This window comes from Pseudopipra pipra, chromosome 6, assembly GCF_036250125.1.
Source record: "Pseudopipra pipra isolate bDixPip1 chromosome 6, bDixPip1.hap1, whole genome shotgun sequence".
In the NCBI taxonomy this organism is placed as follows: Eukaryota; Metazoa; Chordata; class Aves; order Passeriformes; family Pipridae; genus Pseudopipra; species Pseudopipra pipra.
Window position 1 is genome coordinate 23,310,988 of NC_087554.1, and position 24,124 is coordinate 23,335,111.

At 38.6% G+C, this 24,124-nt stretch overlaps 1 protein-coding gene across 1 annotated transcript in view; it reads left to right on the top strand.

The window, feature by feature from the left end:
• The window catches only part of EXT2 (exostosin glycosyltransferase 2), a 75,736-nt gene extending 54,657 nt beyond the window's left edge, over positions 1–21,079 (top strand). The window contains exons 10-14 of the mRNA XM_064657810.1: positions 3,080–3,246; positions 10,383–10,526; positions 11,057–11,185; positions 12,374–12,456; positions 18,305–21,079. Coding sequence (XP_064513880.1) covers positions 3,080–3,246; positions 10,383–10,526; positions 11,057–11,185; positions 12,374–12,456; positions 18,305–18,443 — 662 coding nt within the window. The 3' untranslated portion in view covers positions 18,444–21,079. The remainder of the gene's footprint in view (positions 1–3,079; positions 3,247–10,382; positions 10,527–11,056; positions 11,186–12,373; positions 12,457–18,304) is intronic.
• The last annotated feature ends 3,045 nt before the right edge of the window (positions 21,080–24,124 follow it).

The window sequence follows — 24,124 nt, forward strand, 5'->3', positions numbered from 1 at the left end:
CATTCTTCAGATTCTTCTGCTGAGAACACTTCCAGAGTTTGATTATATGTTGTTGTTTAAAAACCAAAACCATTTTCTCAGGTTAGGATTTCTCTTATTTTGGTCCTTACAGTGGCTTTTTTTCATTGACACCTATTTTCATTTCCACTTTTCATTCTGAAAACACAGAAACAACTATCTTACTTCTTTGTGCTGTTTTCTGAATCTCTGTGTTTACTTTTCATGTTCTAGTAGTTTATATATGAGCTTCCTATTCTCCTCCTCATGACAGTCAACAATCTCACAGTTCATAGTTTGAGGCAGAAGGTGCTGTAAGACCATTTGGGTTGACCTTTAAGTCATGAGTCACTACATTATTTTTCTTTTCAATCCAGTGCCTTCTAACTTGAGTGCATCTTCTATAATAATACCCAGTCTTGTTGAAAGATAAGAGGTACAGAACCAGCTACTGTCCTTGTTAACTTCTGCTGGAGGTTAACCACTGTTACTATTAAAAATGTCTTATTCTTTGAATTTGCCTGGCTTCAGTTTCCGGTCATTGTTTTTTGTTATGTCTTTCTCCAGTTTGTTGAGGATACATGGCATTTTTCTTCCTGTGTAGGTACATGTACATGTTAATCAAATCCACTTTTTGTTCCTTCTTTTAGTAAGCTAAACAAATTGATCTTCATGTTCTACCACAAGGCATTTTGTCATGACCTCAAATAACTTATATGGTTCTTTCCCGCACCATTTTCAGTGTTTTAATATGGTTTGAAAAATACAAACAGCAGAATAAAACAGTATTTTAGCATCTGTCTCAGTCTGTGTACAGTAACGTTTCTTCTTTCTGCCCCCATTTCTTTCTACATACCCATCTACATATGCAAAAATTGCATCAATCCATTTTGCCCCAGCAGTGTGCTGAGAACTAATGTCCACTCTGAGCCTTTAATCCTTTTCAGCAGCTGCTTTTAGGGAAAAAATCACCTTGATTCTAGTGTTTAACCGTGTGTCAGTTTGGGTGGCAGTCTGGTTTTTGTTCAAATGCATCTAGTTTACTAAGCAGTTCAGTCATACAGACTTCACTAAGCTCTGTATGACCTTATTGTCCTCACTATCTTTCATGTCTCCAGGCTTTGTGTCACTTGCAGATTGCACTGGCAATTCATGTGTATTTCAGGCCATTGATGAAAATTTCAGTAGTTTAGGGCCCAGTATCAGTTCTTAGAGACTCCACTTACCACAGAGGCATAGAATGGGCTGAGCTTGCAAGGTACCTCTGGAGATAATCCTGTCAAACCCCCCTCACAAGCAGGGCTATCTCAAGCAGGTTGCACAGGACCATCTCCAGAAAGCTTTTGAATATCTTTAAGAGTCAAGACTTTACTACCTCACCAGGCAACCTGTGCCAGTGCTCAATCACCGTCACAGCAGAAAAGTGTTTCCTGATGTTCAGAGGGAACCTCTAGTGGTTTTTTGTGCCCACTGCTTGTGGTCCTGTCACTGGGCACCAGTGAAAGGAGTCTGGATCCATCTTATTTACACCTTCCCTTCAGGTATTTGTACATATTGACAAGACCTTCCTTGAGCCTTCTCTTCTCCAGGCTAAACAGCCACAGACCTCTCAGTCTTTCCTCACATAGGGGAGAAGCTCCAGTACCTCCATCACCTTCATGGTTCTTTGCTGAACTCTCTACAGTCTGCTCATGTCCCTCTTGCACTTTGAAGCCCAGAACTGGGCACAGTACTCCAGGTATGGCCTCAATATTCCTGAGTAGAGAAGAAGAATCAGCTCCATCAAGGTGTGTCCTTATACACATTTTCATTTGACACAGAGCACAACTTATAAATTCTCTGAGCAGTCCTTTTGTATTTGACTTAATGTATTTTCCCTTATTTTTCTTACCATTGTTATCCCCTCCATTTCACTAGTGTAAGAAACTCAAGTGGTCATCTGTCTGCTGTTTGGAAGGTACTTAGACTCATCTTACAATGCTCTCTTTTCCCTCAAATTTTTGTTAAAATACATGTTTATGTGAAAGCTGGAAGAAACCAACATATCACATTTGTACTTGTTTAGCTATTTGTTTAGCTTTTAATTAAAATACTTTTTGATGAATAGTTGCTTTTGGGATACATCAAACTGTAGTAATGACTACTATTAAGCTTTGTGCTAGAAAATGTATATGGTTATGTGCATTCAGAATTAAGATTTAATATTCAGTCTTTAGTTCTATTTCTTTTAGCTTGGTGCTTTATACTTACACCTGCAGTTAAACTTTGTAGGAATAAAATAGGATTTTGAAAATTGTGGAATATGTTCCAAAGCTGTTAATGTGACACTTAAGGTGCTACATGTTAAACACATAGCAAGAAATGGAAATTAATCCCATCATAGAGTGAATTGGGTCCAGTTTTGTATCTACAAAGGATTTTCTTGCTATTTAAATCATCATTTGACTTGTGAATTTTAATATTTATGTTATGTAATCCAGTGCTCTATTCTACTTGTAAGGATGCTGTAGGGCACAAGTTAGAATCCGTTTGTATTTATTTAGCTTAAAATTATCACTATGACTTAGGACTTTGAAGATGAAAGAAATTACTGAGACACAGAATCTACTCCTTATCTGTCAATAGTGATTAATGTTTTACTGATATAATAAAATTTATTTTTTCAGCATGTGATAGAACTAACATTCTTTTTCAAATTCTTTATGACCCTAGACTCGCAGTCAGTGATTGTATACTGCTACTTCAAATTATTTTAGTTGCAGTTGAGTGAAGTATCTTTTCTTGCTGTATGTCCTAAACCAATACGTATTATCTCTGACTCTTTTGTGATTGTTGCAGATTGCTGTTTTGGGCAAGCTATCCCCCATGTAGCTGTCCTTGAAGCTCTCTGTAGAGAGCTACGGAGGTGGCTGAACTTCTGTCTCTCACCTTCATATGCTCACATTTGCCAAACTGAAACAGGTGTTTCACCATTAAGAAGGTCTTGTTAGATTTGAAGAAAAAAGAGTAAAGAGGCACAAAGACAGGTGCGCAGAAGTAAAGTATTATACTGAATTCTATTTCTTCTCATTTTTCTCTCTAGATTCTCTCTGGCCAAAGATTCGTGTTCCCTTGAAGGTTGTTAGGACTGCAGAAAATAAACTTAGCAACCGCTTCTTCCCCTATGATGAGATTGAAACAGAAGCAGTGTTGGCTATTGATGATGATATCATTATGCTAACCTCAGATGAACTCCAGTTTGGCTATGAGGTAAGAGAATTTCCTGTCTCTTAGGCTGTCCACTTCAACATTGCATGTGTATATCAAGTGGAGGAACCACTGCACAGTCTGCTGATTGAGATTGTTGCATCCCTCTTCACCATAACAGTTCAATGCTGACTGAAATATTTTTACAGATAGTCTTTACTTTATGCAAAAACCTTCCAGTTAAGAGAAGGTTTTTGGTCACTGGCATAGGAATGCCAAGAGACTCCAGAAAATATTGTATAATTGGTATAGTGGAAGCAGTCTGGAGACTGCTCTTAACAGCTCCAAACAGTTTTCAAACAAATCAGAGGTGCTAGCCAAGTTAGTGTCTTGACAGACAAGTTTCAGAGATTAAGTGTTGGGAACGGAGAAGGCCTCTTGAGGACATGCCGAAGTAAGGTGGAGTGCAATGAAAAGAGGAACTGAAAAATGTCAAGGAGGGGACACATGGATCATAGGCTTTAAATGGCAAAGCTTCAACAGCTGCTGTGGTAATGAGGGTATGGACAAAAAGAAAGTTTGTCCAAGTCAGTTACCCGTGGCAGCACGAAGAGGTGACATCTTCATAGTCATTTGAGTTGTTTGTTGAAAATACACTTGAAGCAACACTGTTGTCTTCCTTTCAAAACTATGTTTCAAATTAGTTTTATCTTCCCTTTTTAATTGAGTGTATGACACAGTCGACAATTTGACATTGCTGTTATGTGTATGTTTAAGACAAACATACTATATATGTAAATAAATCATAAACATTAGAAAATGTAATACCATATTTTAAGAAAGGTTTGAATTATTTAGTCACATCTGTATATGCAGTATTAAGAGCAAAACAGCACTAGGCTTTGTATGTGAGAGCTAGAACATGAAACTTACTTAAGTGGAGTGAAATTATGAAAACTATTTCTCTAAATGGGAGAAGCTAACTAAATTGACCCTGATGTTAGCTCAATCAGTTAGGGCCTGGTGCTAATAACACCAGGGTTGTGGCTTTAATCTCTGTAAAGGCCATTCAGTGAGCTAGACTTGATGATCCTTGTGGGTCACTTCCAATTCAGAATATTCTGTGATTATGTAAATGTGATAGTTGTCTCATTTTTAGCAGTCTTTAGTGGAGTTGTCAATACAAGATGATATTTTTTAAAATATGTTGGAAGTATTTCTTTAACATGTATATGTATGTGGTAAAACATGGCTCTTTCTCCCTCTCCAGTGAAAGAGACTGTTAGCAGCTCTGTAACAAGCTTTTGTGCTCCAGAAATGTCTGGTGGTGATGTAGGTATGCTGATGTAATAACAAAGATGTTAAGTAGTGGAGACAGAGGTTTAATCTATCATATGTGTCTCCAGGAAGGAAATACTTCCCTTGCCAGGTTAAGAGTTGCAGGTTAATACATGAAGTGTGAAAGATGGAATGAAGAGAAGACAACTGAAGGAAGGGGTTTTTTTGGCCACATATGCCTTCTCTCTATTTCGTTGTCTACACTGACTGTACTGCAGCAGCAGAGCAATCAAGTGTTGGCAGTTCTGCAAGCTGACTTACTTTTGTCTGTGTTGGTGCTTATAACTACTAGTTTTGAGAGTGATCTGATGGAGTCCAAGATGGCAGATCAATAATGTGCATGTTTTGTAAATCCTGGCTCCCTTTGCAGTTTGGTTTTCATTTTCATCAGGCTGTCTCAAAGTAAATAAAGTGACTAAGTGTAAGTAGTGACTTAGTCACGTAGGTGACTTGGGTAAGTAGTTCCAAATGAATCACTGCTACTGGCAAAGCAGGCTTGAAGGGCTTTGAAGTAGAGATTCAAACTGCAGCTGATTTCCAGCTGTGTCAGCCAGAAGTTGTGAGAAGCAGAACCTTGGTGTTTGTGTGTCTGAACTGTTAATTTTAACACCCTCAATGAAGAGTATCTGTAATATCACATATATTGAGTCTGGTCACTCACACAGTAAAGTGAAAACCAAAATGAGGCAAAGAAAAGTTGACATGAATTCCCCTGTAGTCAGTGTGATTAGATGGCAGCTGGGACTTGCAACTCTTCATTCCCTAGGATGAAGTCCAACAGGCCTAGCTGTTGGAGTGTGCTGGCTAATTTATTGGCCTTTTGTGGACGATGTGCCTTGGTGCAGGGACTGTCTGAGTAACAGTCCTTATATTCAGTGTGTGAATGTAACTGTTTGGACATGAGATTGTTTAGTCTGGCAGACTGAAAACTATTGCTTTTGCAGTTTTTTGCATTTTAATATAAGTCCTATTCCTTTTTGACTCTGTGAATTCAGCTTACTACACAGTAATGTCAATGGAAAATAAAATTGCCTTATTGAGCAGATAGTTCAGACAAACCTATGAGTGGTCTGAATCCTTGTATTTTGAATTTGGCTTCCCCCCCTGTAAAATAAATGAATGGAAATGTCTTTGAATACAGAAGCATAGGGGATTATTTTATAAATACACAATTTTCCTCGTATAGTGGGTAGGTGATGTAATTCCTACTCTCTGGCACAGAAATCAGGGGCTGAAGATTGATCTTTTCTGGCCCTGAGTGTCTGTGACTTGCTTGACAGGCCTGAGCTGGCTCCCAGATGTTTAAATTGTCCTCAGCCTGTGATAATTTATTTATCTGTTTATGTGTGTAACCAGAAAAGTATCTCTCAAGCTCTTGACTCATTTGCAGGGGAATCCAGAGGGAACAGTAGCAGCATATAATGTTACTAGAAAGTTTTCTTTAAAAAGTAGGTCTGCTTCTGCTTTGGTCATATGAAGGGCTGGAAACGTGACATTCAGTAATTTTCTTTTCTCCTCCTGACATCCTTGAGACTTTACATTTAAACATGTGGCAAAACCCCCTCTGTCACAGACTTGTCTGAATGTATAGAGCAAGCCTAAAAAAAAATTCAGAAAACTTTGATCTCTGTACACTTTCAGCCATAAAAAATTATAGTAACACTCAAAGTGTCAGACATTTTTTACTTGTTAAAAGTGAACTATTATGGTACAGTGATTTATGACCTTGCATAAATCTATTGGAGCAAGCAGAAAAATAGTCCTTGCGTGCTGCTGTATTAAGGTAGCAGAAGAATACTCTTGACATTCTGACTTTGAAAAAAGTATTTCTGTTAAGTTACATGATAAAATCACAGTCATGATTTGAGACACTGGAAAAAAACCTGTTATAACTAGTCAATGTTTTTCCCACTTACCAATCTGTGTTGTTCAGAGGGAGTATCAGAGAGATCCAGGAAATGGAGCAAGTATTTAGACTATCATAATCTTAAAAAAATTAAAACATATCATAATCTTAAAAAAATTAAAGCAGAACCATTGGCCACCTCTGAAGTGTTTGATGTTTGAGTGAGAGACTGAAAGTAAGCACTGTAGTGTTCCCACCTCTGCATCTCAGCTGACCTTGAGGCAGATGACTTAGCATTTCTATCATCCTGAAAAATGGGGATAACAGGTTCCAAATATGAAGTTCATGAAGATTTCTTATCACATACTTATGCAGCACTTTGTCCTTTCAAAGATAAAGTGTTTTTATTACAGCAATAATTGCAATAATCTAAATGGGGATTACTGCTCTGAGTCTACGTTTTTTGTTCATAAAATGTACTGTTTGGTGCATTGCTAAGTTTGCATTTTTTCTGTTGAAAACTGGTCTTCTGTTAGTAGATTATCTTATTCTGTCTCAGAACTGGTTTTCAGCGCTTCATGTCTGGCATTCCTTTAAAAAAATCTACTCTGTGTTGAATTGCATTTTCACTAGGCTGAAATTGTCATAAAGTTTGAGTGCCTTCTTCAGAAAAGTTCTTTCATACCCATTTTGACAATTGAAAGTTTAGTTTTAGCATTCCTTTATGAGGAATACTGTAACTCTTCTTAGCAAAAGAATTATCCACTGCTGGCCTCATTCAAAGCTCTTCTTCAAACTGATGATGTTTTACAAATTGTGTCCACATGAAGCATCACTTATCTTTTAATGGACTCTGTCTTTACATTTTGCTTTGTTATTTTTCAGTAATAGCACAAGCCATTCCTTTGAGGACTGAGGGAGAATTTAGAGTGGATGGGGCTCTGGGAGACAGAAGGAGTACTGATAGGTTGGGGTTTCTTTCATTTATAGAGGATAGTCTGTTTCATTCTGAAAATGTTGCCATGATAGCTTTAGAAATCTGATTATTTTTCTGTTCATTAAATTGCTGAAGTTGCATGTGACTTAATAAAGTCTATTAAATTTAATGCATAAATGTTTGAGAATATTTTGTAAAAGGAAATACTTGTCTGTCCTTCTGGCTATGTGGAGAATGAGCTGTTCTGATGACACAGCAAAATAGCACAGAATAGTTGAGGCAGAAATAGCTCTGGAGAGTTGAGACTGGAGGGTGTTTTAGCTGTGCTGTTAATGTCACTTGGGGAACTTGACTTGGAAACAAAATTACTATCATTTTCTCCTGGTTTTTCTTACAAGACTTTAGTGAAACTACTAAGTCAGAACTTCTGTTTGACATTTCATCTGGGAGATGCTTCGTCCAAAAATATTTATCTTCAGGGTTGACTAGCGGAGTCTTTGGAATGACTTGTCTGCAAAGAAGCATACCTCCTCTTCACTTGGCAATGTTTTCCCTTGGATGTGTCCCTTACCAGTATTAAATCAGGCCATCCGTCTTAGTCTGAAAAAGCTAATAAGTTTGCTGGCTAAAATGGAATGTATTCCTAACAGACTAATAAATTATAGGCAGCCATCAAACAAGAAAATGGACTGAAGTACAAAATAGAGAGTAGTATAAGAATAATTACCACTATTTTTATTCTGAAAGCTTCCTTATAAGCAGTAGCTGTTTATATTAATTTTGGCACAAAACATATGTATGGATTTGGGCAAAGAGCTGGATGGAGGTACTGGGAGCCTTTCCAGAAATTACCATTGAATGAGCTAGTGAAGCCAAACTTTTCCACTGACTTTGAAAGCATTACTTTTGAAAGGATTCTTTGTTTTAAAACACCTAAGTTATTTTTTAGATGCATCGAACTGACAATTTTCAGAGGCCAGAATCAGAGTAGGGTTGAGATTCAGAGTGATACAAGAAATCTGTATGAGTAATGTGCATTATAATTGGCTTTTATTTTATGTCATTTGGACTCCTGAAGATGACACTAAGGGCAAAAGCTAGAAGGGATATGAATCTAGGGTTCTGTGTTGAGAAGGCACTGAAGCCCCTTTGGAAGCAGTAGCTAACTTCAATCTCTCTTTCAGCTGCCATGTCCTCTATAAGAACTTTTAGCCCAATACAGTGCAGATCTGTGGTGTTCCGTCAAATCCTCTGTTGAGCCTCAGTAGCTTATGTGGTGGTGCCTTCCAACATCTTAATATTCAGGTTTAAAATTAAATCATTAATTTTTTGAGTTGTAGAGAGTGAGGAATAAAATTTTGAGTGTCATACATTTAGTTTTGTGCTATTTATTAATAGTTTTTACATCGTGTCAAAATAGATATCTCAAGCCCTCTCTGGCTTGCCTGCCAAAAGTCTGTATTGTTTTAATTAGCTGATGGCACCAGCTTGTAAGTGTCCTATGAATTCTCTTTCTTCAGTTCCAAATTATCTCTACTTTCAAGAACCCTCTGTGTTGGAACATTGTCATATCTAAATACTATCCCAGTACTTGTGCCCTAGAACTGTCTAGAAAGATTGATTTCTGGATAAAATTCAAGTCAAGGAGTCAGAAGATCTGGTTCCCATTCTTGTTTCCTGTATGATTTTTGGCAGGTTTCCTCATCTGGACATTTGAAATAATAACTGCTCTCATCATGGGATTCTGAAGCTGTATTAACTGACAGCAATAAAATGTGTTGAGTTGTATAGATGAAAAGGTAGATGGTAATGCAAAATCGTGGAAGTGTAGATGCAGAAGCAGTAACTTAAAACTGATTGTTTTATCATATTTACTTTGACAAAATACTTGCATAGAGTCCTTATAGTCCAGGCCTCCCAACTGAAATGCACTGACACATAAAAAGTGCCCAAAGTGAACTGCTGATGAGGTGAGGTTTGCAAGATGGTGGAATTCCAGAAAACACTTTCTTTACTGTGCATCCAAGTGTAGGGTTCCCTTGCCTTTTGTACAGAGAAAAGAGGTTGGCTAGTGGGATTATTGAGATGCTTTGTTCTTCTTGTTGATCTTGCATACACAATAAAATTTGTGTATCTGCTTGTTTACACACTACCAAACTAAACCAGAAACTCTTGTAACCTAACTGTATGTTGGAGAGTCAGGACTCATACTCTTCTGATAAACCTGGCAGTTATTTGTATTAAGCAGATTTTGAATAATAAGTCTGCAAATAATGCAGATAAATACTAACTTCATTATTGATCAGCAAAAATAAATACTGTATTTAGCAAGCAAATAGCATTCGGATCCCTCCAAATAATTATAATCCTTTCTCCCTTTTCTCTTAATGCAAAAATTATCCGCTATTTAATGTGGCCAGCAGTGTGGAGAACTGAGGTTGCATTAATGATGCCCTTCTCCTTGTTCTTGTCTACTGTATTTGATCCTGTAGTCAGCTATAAAATAATGTATGGAGTGACAAGGATGGTATCTTGATTGTATCCAGCTGTCTGGAACAAGTCGAGGGCAAAGAGGCTTTCCATGTAGCAGTAGTTCCAGCCAAGCACCCACTAAAGAATACCAGAAATATTAAAATATAAGCCTTTTTTAAGCCGGTTCCTGTCAAAGGAAGCAGGTTGGTTAGATCCAAAGCCAGCTGTGAAAGTAGTTAGTTGTAGCCATATCTGCTGAAGTTGACATCAAAAGTTTCATTTTAATCATGCTTGGTTTTAGTTAGGGCTAAAATCTTTCTGAATAGTCATTTGTATTTCTCTGTAACAATTATTTTAGTATTGCATTAGTGGCCTTTTGCTTTGGGACATGGCTTCTTTGAGTTGTAGGGTCCTTCCACAGCAAACTTGTGCTTTTTTGTACTTCCAGGCAACTTTTTATTCCAAGAATTTGGACTTAGAAGAATTTAACTGATCTTTGCACCACTGTAACTCTGCCCTTCCAAAGCAGATGTGTTGCATTCACACATTTGTATTTGCTTTCTGTGCAGGCCTGGTTAGTAGCGTGTCATATCTTTTTCTCTTCAGGTTTGGCGTGAGTTCCCTGACAGGTTGGTTGGATATCCAGGTCGCCTGCATCTTTGGGACCATGAAATGAACAAATGGAAATATGAATCAGAATGGACCAATGAAGTCTCAATGGTGCTCACTGGGGCAGCCTTTTATCATAAGGTAATATACAACTTGTACTATACTAATGTACAATGTGAACCTTTAAAAAAGAGTTGTATGTGTGTCTGCCATTGTTCCATGAGTTTTATGTGGTGCTATGATTATGTTTTTTTACAACAGTCAGAGAACTGATTGCAGACTTTTCCTAAACCTCGTTCAGTTGCTGTGAAAACAACTTATTTGTCCCTGTATAAATAAGCATTATTTACCTTCATAAGCTTACAGAACTCTTGCCAGTTTGCATGATCTGAAAGTAAATAGCAAATTTTGCAGTGAATGTAGCTTTGTAGCTAGCAGTTTAAGAAAAGAAAACTAATAATAAAGCAATTTGTGTGCTGGTCAGGAAAGGAATAATTATGCAATTCAGCACCCAAAATTTATTTTCTATCTGCTGAAGTAGTCCTTGGCTGAAGGCAGTATCACAGCAGTATCACTTAGCTGCCTGCTGTTCTGTGACTGAAATATTTAGTCTTGCAGTTACTGTATCTTTATTTAAAATTTCCTTCTTTCTCTCTCCCTCTATCATTCAGTATTTCAACTATCTTTACACCTATAAAATGCCTGGAGACATCAAGAACTGGGTGGATGCTCATATGAATTGTGAAGATATTGCCATGAATTTTCTAGTAGCAAATGTCACTGGCAAATCAGTCATTAAGGTGGGACTTTTCTGCTGTTTAGCTTTACAGAATTTAAAAATGTGATGTACAGTGCTTACATAAATTTATTTTGTGTGCCTCAATATAATCTTCCTTTTTCTCTCATTTTCCCCCAGTATGATGTCTTGTTCTGCTTCCATGGTAGAAAAGCCCTTTTAGTAAAACTTTTATGCTAACTGGGAACAGAGAATTGTTTTTTACCAGTTGTTTCTGGTGGTTATTTTAGCCATCTAGATGAGGGATGAAAAAGATAATTTAAATGACAGCTGTACATACGTGTGTATGTCTGTACATGCCCACATACATATATTTTAACTATTTGAGAGCGCTAGAGCAAAGAAATTGCCAACTGTCCACAGCTCTCTCTATTGTGGCCTGACAACAGCTGATTTATAGGAATGTTAATTGCAAGAACGTTAATTGCAAGATCAGCTTTAAATGAACTTTTTATCCTGAATTAATTTCCTGACATGTTTCGACACGTTTTCAGGTCTAGACATTCACTCTGTACATTCATTTCAAAGTGTGTCAACCTGGAATGAGATTTAGAGGCCACCAGGCGTTACTTCAATTAGCAGGGTCCATTTTCCCATCTGTCCATCATCATTTACGGGGACTGGTGGCTGCATTTCTTAGAAAAGTCTTTAGAAGATAAAGTGTATGTTTTTGCTAGAAAAGTTTTTGAGCTGTATGAGGGCACAGCAGAGTAATTTGGCACCTCTGTGTGATTCGGAGAGTCTTGCAGAGTTTGCCAGGCAGCTATTAACTGGAGTGAGCAAAAGAGCGTCTGTTGGATTAACGTTATGGTGAAGTATGGGAAGCTATATTTCATCGCTGTTATGGCTGCAAGAACAAATGGTGTTTATACAGGGACCTTGGCAGTGAGAAAACAGTCATTAAACAGGAATTAAGGAGCTTGTCATCGCCACTTCTTTTTGGTTACAGAAGGAAAAAACCCTCCAAGCCGTTTTTATTGGGCCCCTGTGAATTTTGCAGTCAGCTGGGCCAGATGGAGCTGAATGGAGGAATGGAGTGGCTTTTTTTTTTTTTATATGCCCCCCCCCCCCCTTTTTGAAACAGCTCAGCTTACACTGCAGGCATGTTCAGAGGTATTGCACTGCTCTCTGTGCAAGGAGATTAATGTCCCTTCTGTTGATATTTGATAATATCTGGCATGCCTTCCTCCAGGTGACCCCACGAAAGAAGTTCAAATGTCCAGAATGCACGGCAATTGATGGGTTATCTCTGGACCAGACACACATGGTGGAAAGGTGAGTGACCACTCTCTTTCTCTGATTGCCTTGTTCTGATCCCTAAAGTCTTATCCTGTGTCTCATTAAATTAGGATCAAAAATGCTCACTGACTGTTTTTCTGTAAATTACTAATTTTGAAATAACGTTGCATGGATTGTATTAGCATAAATCATTCCTACAATCAGTGATGTGTCACTGAAAAGTGGATTACTACAAAAAGGGACTTTAAAAGGGCACACTTTTTAGCAGCTTTTCTGTAAAGCTTCTAGGGTACATAGATGAAATTCAGGGGTTTGGCAGTACTTTCAGTAATACCACATCGCTGTTTACTGTGGAATATCAACTTACTAAGTATGATTTTTTTTTTTAACCAGACAGTTGCTAGCTTACCAAAGAGCAGCAATATAATTTGAAGTGATATTTGTACATTGTCTTTTCTCCAAGGATTGTGAAGCACATTGCTTCCACTAATGAAGGGCGTTTGCCTGCACAATTACATGTCACAGTTTTTAACAATGGCAACGCTATTATATTTTTGTTAGAATTTAATTTTTAAATGAGGTACACATTGGGAAGGGCAGTGACTTTAGACTGAAATATTGAAAGTTTGTAAGTATGAGGTTTGCAATCCCTGCTTTACAGCAAAAGGGCTTCCCAAGCTTAACCAAGACACAAAACTTCTCTCCGCATTGCCTTCTGAATGTGTAAAATAAGAGATAGTTTCTTTGCTTTTGCAAAGCTGTTCAACACCTAAGTTTGAAATGGGCTATCTGACAATAAATGTGCATACTAGTTATTAAGTGGCATTAATATGAGATCTAGGACTGACTAAAGCATTTCACTTTAGGTTTCTTGGGCTTTTGCATCTCTCCTGCAAACTTGGGGGAAAATATTTGCAGCCATAGAATTGATGGGGTAGATAAGCAGGGGCATAATACTAGAAGAGGCCACCCGAAGAAACAGATGGTTGGACTCGATGATCTTAAAGGTCTCTTCCAACCTTGATGATTCTATGATTCTAAGAGGTGACAAAAAACAAAATCTGACCTGCATTTAAAATAGACCATTTCAGATTTGTAGCAAGAGGCATAAAATGGTTATCTTACTAATTATCATATTAACAGTGAGCTTTTTTCTGTCCTTCTCTGCAGAACTCAGCAAGTGTAAAGTGTTATATGGGTTTTAATAAGGCTGGATTAAAACAAGAAGTATACAAGTCAGAAGTAAAACATACCCCATTAAGATCATAAAAATTACTCTGCAGAAAAATACTTAAGGAAGGGGCTAGAAGTTTTGTAAATCTTAAATATTAGCTGAAGGGGAAGCACAAGAGCATGCCCTGTGTCTGGCAATTCTGCACTGGCTTACAAGATGGACTACCTGAAGCCAGTTAAGCTTTCCTGTGATCCTACAAGTAGCATTACAACAACACATAGGAATTTTGGTCATGAACTAGGTTCTCATTAAGGTAAACACTATAAAAACAGAAGATGAAAAAGTGCTTTTTGCTCCAAAGTGCATTATGATGCAGAGTAAAGGTCACGTTTCCATGTCTATAGCAGTTCTTGTACCCTCAGAGTAAAGTGTCATTGACAGTTTATTGAGAACATATTTAAACTGTTGCTTTGCTTCTCTGTAGTTTCCAAAAGTAGAGAATACTGTGCCATGAGAAATGTTAGGTTGACTGCAAATCCACATGTTTTTATTTGCCCAGCCAAAGAAATACATGCTGAGAAAGAGTTTGAGTGCAGGAGGATATCTGGAGAGAAACACAGTTTGGGTATATTCAGTCTTCATTTTGAAAATCCTTGATATCATACTGAAACTGCTTATTCTCTACCTTCAATATAAGGGAGTTATTTGAAAATCTGAAAGAGGTTTTTTTTTTAATCTTCTAAGCTAGAAGTGGATAATAAATGATGATAACTCCTAGAGCAAATTTTCCTTAATTAGCAGTGAGGAAGACTCTTGTGTATATATATATATATATATATATATATATATATATATATATAGTTATATTCAGGGTCAGGAGAGAAGGGAATCCTTGTCATATTTTAAAAGAATAACTTCATACTGATAACTTCACGGTGTTGGGTATCAAGAACAATATCTGAGGTATCAAGCAAACAGCCATTATCAGCCTCACTTGCAGCTTCCCAAAGTGCCTGACTCCTTGTGTTTTAGCATTCAGAAATAGCAAGCAGGTAGTCTGAGCTAATTACTTGCCCAGATATCCAGGGGTCAACCTACTGTTTGTGAAATGAACTGTTTGTGAAACAAACAGTTTATCAGGGTTGTCATGTACATGCACAACATTTAGCATGAGGTTTCTGATTCAGAAATAGCAAAGAGATGCCCAATAACTGCCTGATGGTTTTGTAAGTGGAAAAGGTTTGAGAAGTCAAACACAAAGTTTGTGGAGATCTGGCCAGGAAAGACATGTAACTAACCAGTTCTGTTGGGCCTTTTGACACATTCAGTAGAGACAAAGGAAAGATGGTACAGTTGAACTCTTTTCTCTTATTAAGAGATATTTTTTTTTTAGCAATACAGTGAAACATGGGAAAGCCAACACTGCTATTCTTCCTGCTGTGTAATTTATCTCAGATAAATAAAAGACTTTAGTCCCCAAGGTTATCAAACTCCATCATTAAAATACATTAATTGAAGAAAGCTTTGAACCAAGAATCCCCTTCTTGGCCGAGGTTAACTTTTACATCAGGTCACAAAATAAACTGTAGGAAGATCTCATAATCCCTGTATTTACAGGTATTATTTAAGTAGCAACGAGATTTCTACCTTCAGCATCTTTGCATCGTGGCTCTCAAAAATGGAGAACTCTATAAAATGCAGTCTGGAAGGCAACTGCCTGTGCAGTAAATACAGCAAAGGGCTGAGCTGCTTCTGCAGCAACATTAACAGCAATGTTTTATTTAGGACATATAAATGTTTGTTATAGTCAAAATAGGAAGCCATTCCTTTAAGAGGCAAACTAACCAGGTAAGAGTTGGCCAAAGGCTACAGGTACAGAGTTACCCTGCCAAAAAGTTATTGGGATTATAACAGTGAGGAAACTGATTATGAGACACCTGAACAAACACCAAGTTCATCCAGTCGTCCAGGAGCAGTAAGGCTCTCAATTTCTGAGTTCACATAATCTTATTTTCTTGTTGAGCTGAGCACAACTGCATGGTGTCAGCAGAGCAGGGAAAAACAAAAAGAATAATTCTTGGAAGTGAACATGCCTCTGTTAGTATGAATTTGCAAAACTATTGACAGAGCCAAGAAAAACACCTTCCCTCCATATTAAGATGACACATTACATTCACTTTGCTACCTAGCTTTCAATATTTAATGTTCTTGATATCCTTTCTGGTTTATATTTTCCAAAAGTGGCAAAGGCTTCAGAATTCAAGTGATTTAGTTCAGTGCAGGAGATGAAATTTTTGGAAAGAGGTGACTTTCTTTCAAACACATTTTGTGACTTGTGCATGACATTTCTTTCCCTGAAAATATCCTGTTTCTGATCTTTGAATTTGACGTTGATTTCCTGAGGACTAACTTTTCTGTTTCTGCCAGAGTGTTTAGAACATACTAATTTTTCCATTTTTCATTTTTTTCCATTTCTTTATCAATGAAATGGTTTCTTGGTCGTTAAAGATACTGTACTGCTATGCTTGAATGGATTTGCCATGAGAACAAGTTTGGCTGTAGAAGGATTCCATCTTGATATTTTCTAAAACCTCATCTTTGATTTGGGAGTATAACCTCTGGAAGGAAGAGGTCAATTTTGTCTCTGCTATCCATTTAGTTTTGTCTTTTGCTCTGAGGGTGCTGCTTAGTTCCGGTTGTGACAATGGCTGGTCTGATGTGGACACCTGCCTACCAGGCAACAGGCTGAGATAACTAATTCATTTCACACCGGCCACCAAGCAGCTGTTACATTACAATGTCTTTCAGTCATTACTGGCAAAGGCAGGATTTGAACCAGTAGACTAGAAGTATTCTTGTATTCCAGAAACCAGTGAGGGCCAGCAGCTGTGCAAACTTCTCACATGCACATCTCCCAGTGCATCTACCTCCTTGCCTGTGAAGTTTGTGGTTTTTCTGCCATGAGACGTCTCCAATACACACATCATGGATTAGTTAGCCACATGTCTCAGAAGTAACAGATGATTTGAAAGTCTAACCTTACCTAAAAATCAGATTTGTTTAAGGTATCTGGTGTTGGGCATCTCCTGGAGGCAACAGAAACTGCTTAATGTTTCTGGAGAAAACAGTTCCTGCTCTCCATGTTACTGTAACCTCTCAGTGCCCAGAGCCCAAATCTCTCTCAACTGTTCTCCTTGTTATTGCAGACATTGAACCTGGGTCTTCACTTCAGTCCTCACTGATGGCTCCTTTGCTCTTTCAGGTCTGTGCTAACCTGGAGCAAACAGTGCTTATGACAGGTGTAGAGGTTACTTCCTACTGTACAGAGTTTCCTCTTACACTCTGAATTCCTTTTCTTTTGTTTCTTTTGTTTCTGGTCCCAATGATTTGAATCTGAAGGTAGGAAGGTATGAGATAGGAAGAGGTATGAGAGGATGGGACGGTAGCAGAAAGTGAAGCATCTACATTTACCTGTATATTCAAGTATCATCCCATATGAAGTAGTTTTTGAACACTTTTCTCAGGCCAGAAAATGGCCTCAAGTATAACCATTATAGCTTGAAACAGCTATGTAGACTGAGAAATTAATTTTGAAAACCAGTTTTGCTGTCCCATCTACTTCAAAAGAGTGTTTGGGGCAGTGTTGAGCAGTCCCCATCACAAAACTGTCACACTCAGTTGCTGTGATTGACCAGGTCTGATGAGGAAAATTATCCTGGAGCCACAGTGACCCCCTAACCCTCTGAAGGGGTCGAGAGAGGGTGCAGTGGTTGGAGAGCAAGAGACCTGCTCTGGGAGTGCCTGCAGCATGTCAGTCTCTGTAGCTGAGTCAAAATACTCATTTCTTTTTTGTTTTCACTTTTGAATGGCAAAAGAAATGTGACCTGTTTTCTTGTAGCTATCTCGGTTATGTGTGGGGAACTGTTGTCATGATTCTTAGTATCTGAAGTTCTTAAAAGCTGGTTTGTATAGTAGGCAGCTCATGTTAGAGGAGCACTAGCTGGGGTGAGATGAACCAAGTTTTCTCTGCCTTGCTTCCACAGGTACTGTGCCTTTCAGTGAAAGAGTTAAAGGAACAATGTAAGGTTAAACATCTGTTTGATTGTTTTTTGAAGCACATGGCTGTTCCCTTCCACATTACTGACACCTGAGATTATTAAGACTGAGCTTCACCTTTAAGTTACAGTACAATCAACTCTGCCTATTCTCTGAGGCGTGTTTATTTTGTGGGAAAAGATGAAGCTTCTGAAGAAGCCTGAAAAAACCCAGGCTTAAATTTTTTTTTTAAGACCTCAGTTTTCACAAAGCCTTGGTTTTTGCAAAACCTTCGTTAGAAACCAAATAGACCCAACAGTGGCCCTTTAAGAGACATGTTGGCAGTTAATCTGTTCTGGTTTACAGCATGTACATTGCTTTAAGAATGACTGGAATTCTAGGGGGAGGGAGAAGGGAAGCTTTGACCTCCAAGTGCACATGTGCTGCTGCCAGCATCCCCTTGCTTGTCTCTGTGATTAAATGGATAAATCAAAAACCACCAGCTTCTTTTCAGTTCTCTCTGCAGTGAGGCTCTCTTTTTATTTATTAGTAGCCAGCATGGATTAAATACTTCCAAGCACAAGAGGGAAGGTTTCTACCAGTTGTTTTGGTGTGGGATCTGGTAGCCAGCCCAGTTGTTGGGGTTCTTAATTATATTGCTTTCCCTTTCACCAGATCTGAATGCATCAATAAGTTTGCCTCTGTCTTTGGGACCATGCCTCTAAAAGTGGTGGAGCACCGTGCTGACCCCGTCCTGTACAAAGATGACTTTCCTGAAAAGCTGAAGAGCTTTCCCAATATCGGCAGCTTGTAGAGGCAGCTGTGAGACAAACCTGAGTGATGAATATGACAGCTGAAAAGGTGCTATAAGGAATATAAGGCCCCGAAGAGAAGAATCGCTAGAAAGTGGGAAGGAAATGGGAATTAATGTTGTATTCTGGTATGTTGTCTTTCCCTTACTTTTCACAAAGGTATATTGGAAAGCTGAACAACTGCTCTCTGTTGCTCACAGAGGATTGAGTCTATTCATGGGTTCTCTCAAAAATGTCAGACACGTACTTTTGTCCAAAGGAGGATACGCACCTGGAAGAATAAAACAGAATCTTGCTCTCTATGGTCTCACTGGCATGATTCACCTCTTCTATCAAATGTGTTGCAGCTCTCTGGTTAGTAAGCATCCATTCATTCAAAGCAACTGTCTACAATGTAGAGCTGCTCTCTTTTGGGGGGAGCTCATTGCCTGTGGCTGGTGGGCCTCTGCCTTTTTAGCTTTAACTGTTGGCTTGAGTAACTGTGTAACAAACATTTTCTTTTGCATTGTGAGACCAATGTTTATTTTTTTACAACATCACCAGCAAAAATTTTTCTGTGGTCATATGGATTAAAGGGCAAAACATTCTGTGTTAATTAAATTATTTTTATGGACATTGAGACACACAGTAGGTGGGAGGACAGTCTCCTTCTAAGCAGAGACCTGCAGCACATAACTGCAATTGCTGTGCCTCCTGCGTGAATCTCAGGTTTTCTGCTGCATCCATGCAAGACACTGACTGTTTGTCAAAACTAGTCGTATTATAAAAAAAAAAGGTGTCTTTAATCTTCTTAATTTTTATATTTTCATTATCAGGTTACAGTTTTACATTTTAGCCACCCACAGGGATGAAGTAAGTTTTTCACATCTGAATCCTCTTCAGCAAGCAGTGTGTTGTACTGATTTGTAAAACACCTAAATTTACAGAAATTCCCAGTTACATCTTCAATGTGCAGGTATATAGGTATGTATGAGACACTATTAATGCACACTTACAAACTCCTGTAAATTAGTTTTGTTGGAAAAACTGTTGTGTCTTTACTTGTAATTTAAAGAACCTATTGCCACAGGCTGCCACTGAAACGCAGCTTAGGAAGGCTTTTGGAGAAGATTTACATTTCTTAGGAGCATTTGAATTGTTTCTCAATACCGAAGTTAACCTGAATGTAAAAATTAAATGCAACAAAATTAGAAAGTTGCCTGGACTGCTACTCTTGCCCTTGGATATTAAAGAGGATCCCAAGTTTGGCTGAGAAAGAAATCTCTTTTCTACCTCCACTGATATAATGTTTGTTACTAGATAAGGGTGATTTCACTGTCTTTTGAAACCTCTGTTGCTGCTGGTTACAGACACATCCTACTGGATGGGCTGTTTTTCTGTTACACTGCAAGCAACCTTATTCCTTAGATTTGCCAAACCCCAAACAATAGGACAAGTGTTAGACATCACGGTTCACCCCCTCTCTTAAGCTGGATATGCAGCAATGACAGAAACCAAATGAAAGTCAGGCTAGAAACAGGAAACATCTGCTCCTATTTGTCTCACCCCCACTAAGACTTATCTTATTGCCCAATGCAGTGGATGTGCTGTGAATGAAAATCATATTGGAACAATAGCTCTGAGGGGATGCTTCACTTCATAACCTCCCTGGGATGTGCCTGTAAACTGTATTGTCTGACTCTCTGGGAACGTTTAATTACTAGTAAATGTTTTTCGCTGCAGTCTTTGTTTCATTCCTGAGTTGCTATGGGAGAGAGTATTGGGGAGCTCAGAGGGATAGCTGTTGCAGTGACAACTGCTGTCTGCACAGTGGGTATTACAAGATAGAGGAAGGTTTGTTGCTCATTATTTCTCCTTTGCAGCCTCTCAGGTTCATTCACATGAACTTTCTTACTGAATCTACCTATTGATTTATGTCCTGGTGCTTGAGTATCATGAGATATCAGCATATTTCCCTTGAGAAGTTTATTTTAAAAGAGTAGCTGTGACAGTGCAGTAGTCAGTTTTGGCTGTCCTATTGGGGCTGATCTCAGCTTGGCAGGCCTTAGCAGTTTAACTGAGTTATAACATCTTCCTTACAGAGTTGTGAAGCTGCTGTGATTTCTTGAGTCTTTCTCAGTAAGCCAGTAAAAAGTTTATGTTTTGCACAGTCTTAAAAGACACAGAGGATTTGAAATAGATGGTTCAATATTTTTAGATGTGGACAGCCAAACCAGCCCTGCTAAACTGATCTATAGTCTTAGGTCAGCAAAAAGGCACCAGGTCCTTGTGTCTGCATCCAAAAGCATCTGAGTGGTTTCCCCTTGCACAAAATGTCCAGTGACCCCTAACAATCATGTTTTGTCCTTTGGCCTTTTATAGGGCTAGATCATTTACATGGCAATTCATCTCTATTTTGTGCCAGGGAGAAAATTGGGCAATTGACTGTAAAAAAAAAAAAAAAGTAGAATTACCTCCTTCACCTCTGCATTTATGATTGTGATGTTCTTGATGGAAAATCTGTAAAGGTAAGATGTACCTGTATGTCCGATTTGGAATGGGTTTGTTGTCAATCTTTAAATTAAGATAATTTTTAACTTTTCATTGTATATATGATATCAAAAAAGCTTAATAATTGTCTATTAAAAAGTAAATCCAAGGAGTGTTCGTTGTATTTCACTTCTGGAGTGGCACAAGGAAACATGAATGAATTTAGAAGGAAGAATTGCAGCGACAGGCTGTTTTACTACATAAATTTGTGTTAAACTTGAATATCCACAATGCACTTTGTCAAGATCTGTCAGTATTTTATCTGTCACGTAACTGGAGTATGATGGTTGTCTCTGAAGCAGAAGTTTGCTCTGCATGAATTCATCCCAGTCACCTTTTTTGGGAGAGTAGATGTTACCTTAATTTTCTGCTGAGATCTGGCAATATCATTTACCTTGGAGAAACAGGGAACAGATCCTTTCTTTTTTTGCAAAGAGATACAGCAGATGTTAAAGAATTGTGCTTTTGAAAAGAGAGTTTTGGCTGACTCTTTGAGATTGGGGAATCCAGTGCGGTGGCAGCTCTTTGTTTCCAGAAGCCTGCAGCACTGTCCCTGTGGAGCATGCTGGAAAAGGACAGTGTGTGTGCATGGCACACCTTGCTACTTGAGCATAGCAAGGGGGAGATGTGCTGCAGTACTTCCCTTCCACTCATGGTAAGTTTTAAGGATACATTTTTAGCATTACCAACTCTCCCTACAATGCATTGAATCTTTCCTTCCTCACAGCTTCACTATCTTATTAGAGGATGTGTCAATTCAGGCCCCAATGTTCTGAATTACTCTCTCCTGCCATCTCCAGATCCTGATCTTGAACCTCCTGCCATCTATCATGCTTCCACCAGTGTGGTTCAAATATGCTTTACTTTGGCAACAAGTTCACCCCTGTTAATTATCAATTCAAGGTCCTTTTAAACTCAAGGCCCTTGGAGACATAGATATCAAAATAATTGTGAAGAGGGATTTAAGAGATGCCTAGTACTTCTGACTCATTTTACTTTTAGGCTGTGTTGTTGAGTGTTGAGCACTAGAAAAATGCTATACTGAGACACATGAAAATGGATTTAGGTGGGCAATTTTAATGTTAAAGATACCTCCAAGATCTGGCATGAATTCCCTCCATAATGAATGTCTTATACCTTGGGTACTTCTCACAGGTGGAGAGTAGGGAAGGATCTCAGAATGGTTAGCAGGTATTGCGTAAATCTTGTGTCCAGCCCTTTTACACGGAAGCTGCTGTCTTAACAGGGTCAAAGCATGATACAGGGGAGAAAAAATAAAATTGATAGTGCTGATGAGAAAATGGATTTTAAATGCCCTGGCCAGAGGCCAGACAGTGAGTATGAATTTTTTCTTTTTTTCTTTTTGAAGACTTGCATACTTAAATTTTACAAGGACTGCTGCAAAACAAGTTCTTTTGTAAACTGAAATGTAAACTATGGGTAGTTCTTGTAGTCATGGATAGTCTTGTCCATGTACTTGAACTAAGAAAAAAGCATTCTGCAAACTTGTATTAGATTAAATTTATGCTAGAAAATGAGCATCCAATTGGTCCAACTGCTAACTTCGGTCTGATCCTGAAGAGCTGGGAAGAGCAGAACAAATCCTAGGCAAGTACTCCACTTATATTGTCTTTTCATTTTAATTCCTAGGCTGGAAAAAAATTAATTTTTGTCAAAAACTGCCAGAAAACTCTGAACACAATACTCTGTAGGATCTGAAAGTTATCCCATGTGTAGGTGGTCATTTCAAACCTCTTTCTAACATTGGTATGTGACAGAGATAGCATTTGCTTAGCAGAAAAATCAGCTAGAGTTTATATTGGTTACCGTTGAGTCATGGGTCCTTAGGTTTTATCTCATGCTGTTGGGAGTGCATGTAGGATGGTGCGAGTTCTTTTTATGATGCCTGCCACTGCTGTATCCAAGTGCAAGAAATTGAGCTTCACTGTCCTCCTGTGTGGGTAAGATCTGTAACTGCAGATAAGGAAATGGAGAGAAGCTGTCGTATACCCAAGGCCTGAACACCAGTATCCCAAAGCTGGGATTTAGCAGAACAGCCACACTTTTGTCTGAACTGTTGTTTATTTGGACTTTTGGGTAGCTCACTACCAAGGTAGAGAACCGTTAGCCTTGACTTTAAGTATCAGCATGTTTCAGCAGGCCCTGGCTTGAAGCCATTTAGTGACATTCCTGGTGCACTCTGTGTAATTTCAGTCTGATGGAAATGTCTGTAATGCAGTCCCACCTCTGCTGATCTTCAGGATTCCCCTGTCTGCAGCTTCTTGTGGTTGCTTTGAAAGTGAGTTATGTTTCCCATTAAAGGATAACAGGGACAATTGAGGCAATTAAGTGGACTGGCTTGGAGTTAGCAGCATGCAGGGAGTTTTCCGACTGAAAACAGTGCTGCTCAAAGGTTCTTCCTGCAAGGTTGCCTGTTTGCTGTCTTCATTTGTCTGGAAAAGGATCCAGTAATTCTCTTTCAAATTTCCTTTAGTCATGCTAAATGACTGTTTACTTACATAAACAGGAAGTGTTCCTGCTCCAGACCAGGATGACAACTCTGCAGTGACTGTGGACAGAGATCAGTGCAATTTGGCCATGATTTCATTAGGTCTATGAACTTGCATTAGTGGTCGGTACCAGACTCTATGCAAGGTGGATTTTGTGACTAAGAAAATACCAGCCTAATTATTAAGTCACATCTACTGGATTTTTAACCTGAGTTTCAGTTGGCAGGGGACTGGACAAAGGTGAAAGCTGGACCATTTGACCAACAAAGGTGTGAAGAACTTGAGATATGCAGACCTACATGAGGTTTTCCATGTGCCATACGCTCAAGCAAATCACTGTTTCTCACCTGCTTTGCTGGCTGTTTGCAAACTTACAGGTCCTTCTTTTGCGAAACCTCTCTTTGATAGGAAGGGCCAGGTCTCAGCTGGGTGCTAGGCACAGTTAGTCCTGGGTGCCTTCAGCTGAGGACTAATGGGAACAATAACCACTTTGCCACACTTCATAGAAATAGGCAGGGGGAAAGGTTTGAAGCAGAAAGGACTGTAAAATGAGATCCAGGAATTCAGCAAGACTACAGCTAACTCAGAGCATCTGTCTTTGTCCTGTGACTAAGTTACGAACTGAAAAGCAAGAGAAAGTGGAA